Genomic DNA, 4068 nt, shown 5'->3' with positions numbered 1-4068 from the left:
CCGGCTAATTTTTTGTATTTTTTAGTAGAGACGGGGTTTCACCGTGGACTCGATCTCCTGACCTTGTGATCCGCCCGCCTCGGCCTCCCAAAGTGCTGGGATTACAAGCGTGAGCCACCGCGCCCAGCCTGCAATATTTTATTGGTCACACAGACCAACTATGGAAAAATGCAGGAGGGGGCTACACAAACGTGTGAATATCAAGAGGTGAGATCACTGGGGGCCAACGTGGAGGGTGACTGCCACGCTCATCAAAGAAATAAAATGGTTCTCCCTCTTTTTCCTCTTCATTGAATTGTTAATTTAATATATTCCCTTGCTGCTCTTAGAGCATTGGTTGAAAGTAGTAAGGAAGATTTTTTTAGTTTAGTGACTTTTTCCGGGAAAGGATTGAATTACAATATTTTAAAAAATCTTATCTAATCAAGTTGTCTCTTTCCTCTGGAGTCCACAGAGCAGAGCAATGTAGAGTAAGGCCCTTTGCCTGCTCCCTAGCTCTCAGCAGTCCCAGTTCCTGTTACTCCTGCCCCTTGGAGTCAAGGGCACCATCACCCTTGCATGGTATGGAGTGTGTCATAAATGTTACCCATTGTGATAATGTTCTCATCTTAAAATAGAAGAAATAGTGTCTTTGGAGAGAGAGGAAATGAAAGAGACTCAAAATCACTCCAGTAAGCGACAAATAGCCTCTATTTTTTGAGAACTTGTTGTGGCCTTGTAACATTGCTATTTATTACATACACAATGCCTCCTCCCGTGTTCCAAATGCTGTGAGAGACTGACTTTTATTGCCATTTCCCAGACAAAAGAATCGAAATTTAGGAGATCAAATCACAGAGTCAGCACTTTCAGACTCATGATATAAATTCAAGTCCCCCCAGTCCCTAAGTCTCTTCCTCCCACTACGTATCCATAGGAAGGAGGCTTCATATCTAGATCTTCCCTCATAGCCTCCCACCCCACTCATACCCCCAGTGAATCACAGAAGCAGGATGTACAAAGAGAAATAGGCTCGTTTATTTATTCATTGATCAACTGGCACTTCTTGAAAGGCTGCTGTGTGCCAAGCCTTTCCCCAAAGGAGGATAGCAGTGGTGGAGCCAAGTCTGGGGGTGGGAAGGACCTGGACCACACAGAGGAAGACTCCAGAGCCTCCTCCGTATGGCAGGAATCAAGCTGTGAGAGAAAATCAGATAAGAGCTTCAGCATAGAAACCAGCCAAATCATATCCACATCCTTCCTCCTGCCCAAGGATCCTCCTGAGATAGAGAAAATAGCAAGATAGTGCTATAGTTGAGAGAGACTTAGTGTCAGGACACAAGTCTCGTTTTCACCGTAAAACTCTAAACTCAAAGCATTGAACTAGATAATCCTCAAACTCCACTGATCCTTTGTGATTTAACCTCAGAAAACATGATGGAAACAACCTGAATAATAAATTCTTAGTGCACATAGTGCTTTGCGGAGCACTTTCAATCTCATTATGTCCATTTTACCAATCAAGAAACTGAGACTCAGAAAGTCACTTGCCCAGGACCCCCACCCAGAGACACTAGAATAGAATCAAAGCCACAGGTGATCCTATGGAAATCCTGGCCCCTAGACCTGGAGAACAGTTCTCCTGAAGGACAAGGGAGTCAGACAGAGGCTCTGCTTGGAGTAGGGGTCAGGAGTCCCCCTGCCCCTATGCCTGGGCCTCCGGAGGGTTGAGGCTGAGAGGGCTGGAGGGAGCTTACTGTGTCCTCGCCGCCTGCTTACCTTTCACAGGTGAAACACAGGATTTCCCACACATGCCCATGCAGCACTTCAAGCCACGCTCGCACTGGCCATCCGTCTCACAGTAATTGGGGGGGTTAAGCATCATACATTGGCCATAAGCCACTGGGCACTTCCCAGGCTTCCTCCTTGCTAGGTGAGAGTGAGGCTACCGGTCAGAGGCCTTGTACTTTACACAACCCCTCCCATCCCCACTTTTTAGAGTGAGCCCCTGCTCCAGCCTGAGCAGGCGGGATCATCCCCTCCCCACCTCTATCACCACCACCTTCTCCCTAAGGCACCCCCCAAACATAGCACCTGGCTCTCCTAGAACATCAGGTCCCCCATTGATGCAGGTGGCCAGCCGTCCAGTGCTGACTAGGTGGGAGGCTTCCAACTACCTGGCTATCTAAATGCCCACTGCTTCACCAGCTGCTGGCTACCTTCCTGCTTAGGGCAGTGTGACTCACTGACTGATTGACAAGGAGGCCTGGCAGGACCCATCACCCAGTCCCATCCCCCTAAAGCTGTGTACTCAGGCTCACTCCTTTCTACCCAGTTCCCCGACCTGCTTACCTTGGTTTGGGGTGTCAACAGGATCCAGGCATTTGATGCCACAAGTGTCAGGACAACATCTCTTCTTCCCTAGACACTGCCAGTCACTCTGGCACTCAGGTTTCTCATATCTAAGGCACTGGGCAGATTTCTTAGGAGGACAGACTCCAGCTTTGAAGGCTTTTGAAGAGAAAGTCAAGAGGTCAGGAGGAGGCTGGGCACTGAGGAGCCATCATTCCTCCTGAACAAAGCACCACTTTTGAAGGGGAGAGACCCTTACCTCAGTAGCTATCCACAAAACCCAAAGGGTCATGCCTGCCTGATCTCCAGGTGGATTGATGGGCTTGATTGAATTAGACAAATGGAGGGGACATTTCACACCCAAGAAAAGGGCAGCAGGCTTCTAGTCAAGGCCTCCCACCCAAGAGCAAAACAAGGCTACACAAAGGCAGAGAGGAAGGCTGGGAGTGATGGAGATGGAGAGAGATGAACAAAGATAAATAGAACCGGTGTGAGAGAAGTTGAGAGCTAAAGCCCAAGGCAGAAGCACAGAGACAAAATAGCAGAAGCAAAGACACAAAGAAGCAGAGTCAGAAACTAATATTTGAGAGTCGCAGACAGGTGAAGAAGAAGGGAGACCATGAGAGAGAGAGAGAAAGAGAGAGAGGGACCTGGGCTGACAGCATGGCTGCATAGAGGAAGCATTTCCGGAAGCTCAGAAACTCTCACACAAACCTTGGAGCTCAGCCAGACATGTATTCCACCCTCAGGGAGGTCTCCTGAAACTAAGCTGAGGGATCAGAGCCTACAGAGGGGACACACCCACACCACCAGGAGACCCCACCTCTGACCCTGCAGCCCAGATTAGACCATAGTGACTCCAACTTACACTTTCCAGAGCCTTCCACAGCCCAAGGTGCCAGAGTTCCCAGGGCAAGAAGCACCATGAGGGGGAAGAGGCCGCTGGACTTCATGGTGAAGGCAGGAGTGACTCTCATGGCCAATGCCAAACCTCACTATTTATTCTTTCACCAGTGGGTGTGGACCCACCAGAATTCTTTTGGCCCCTCCCAGCTACTATTGCATAAGCAGGAAGCTTAGCCAGAGACCAGAGATCCTAACACCAAGGAGATGGTTTATCTTTCCTATGCCAGGTAAGGCTGTGAGGCCAACACAGCAACTACCAGAAAAGAAAGGGAAGAGGTTGGCCTGGGAGGTTGGTTGATTAAAGAGGCCATCTCAGTGTCCATCTGAGCCCTAAACATCACAAGACCCCAGGCCATTAGCCCTATAGGTGGAGAGAGGGAAAAAGTGGTCAATTGCAAAGGTGCTACCTGGACCTGGAACTGAAAACAGACACAGACTCCCAGCTGAGACTTTGTGCAATACATCCTATTCTCACATTACTAATTCTGATTCTCACGTTACTGGACTCTCAGGCATTGTGAAACTCTGCTGACTACTCAATGCGGTTTCTTTCTCAAAAGTTCAGCTCGTTTAACCAACTGATACTTAGTTCCCTGAAATATTTACACTGTTATATCCCCAGTGCCTGTTCTGTGCCTGATACAGGAAAAGCACTCACAAATGAAAGCTGAAGAAGAGCTCTGCTCTCCACAAATCTCTTCGGAGCTCAGTTGTCTCAGCTGTGAAATGAAATGATACTAACAAGTCAGCCCTTCTCAGAGGGTTATGAAATTAAGGGCATGAAGGGACTCTGAAAAGAATAAATGAATAGTATCCCTTCCCACTAAAGAG

The 4068-nt window shown here is 48.4% G+C and overlaps 1 protein-coding gene across 1 annotated transcript; it reads right to left on the bottom strand.

The window, feature by feature from the left end:
• Positions 1-997: 997 nt before the first annotated feature.
• On the bottom strand, positions 998-3299 carry SLPI (secretory leukocyte peptidase inhibitor). The gene is made up of 4 exons (XM_003253625.4): positions 3200-3299; positions 2332-2490; positions 1759-1908; positions 998-1176 (listed from the first exon to the last, which is right to left on the bottom strand). Exons 1-4 carry the CDS (start codon positions 3282-3284, stop codon positions 1172-1174), a joined length of 399 nt encoding a protein of 132 aa, XP_003253673.2. The 5' UTR covers positions 3285-3299; the 3' UTR covers positions 998-1171.
• Between the last annotated feature and the right edge of the window lie 769 nt (positions 3300-4068).

The sequence above is a fragment of the Nomascus leucogenys genome, chromosome 13, assembly GCF_006542625.1.
Source record: "Nomascus leucogenys isolate Asia chromosome 13, Asia_NLE_v1, whole genome shotgun sequence".
Taxonomy (NCBI): domain Eukaryota; kingdom Metazoa; phylum Chordata; class Mammalia; order Primates; family Hylobatidae; genus Nomascus; species Nomascus leucogenys.
The sequence above is the reverse complement of the archived record's forward strand: the minus strand, read 5'-3'. Positions and strand labels throughout refer to the sequence as shown.

What these genes read in the sequence shown, in the direction of transcription:
- SLPI (XM_003253625.4), bottom strand. Translation starts at nt 3,284, where the DNA reads ATGAAGTCCAGCGGCCTCTTCCCCCTCATGGTGCTTCTTGCCCTGGGA. An exon ending in TGTGGAAGGCTCTGGAAAGT is followed by an intron (nt 2,491 to 3,199) that starts GTAAGTTGGAGT and finishes TCTCTTCAAAAG; the next exon opens with CCTTCAAAGCTGGAGTCTGT. An exon ending in TGTTGACACCCCAAACCAAG is followed by an intron (nt 1,909 to 2,331) that starts GTAAGCAGGTCG and finishes ACTCTCACCTAG; the next exon opens with CAAGGAGGAAGCCTGGGAAG.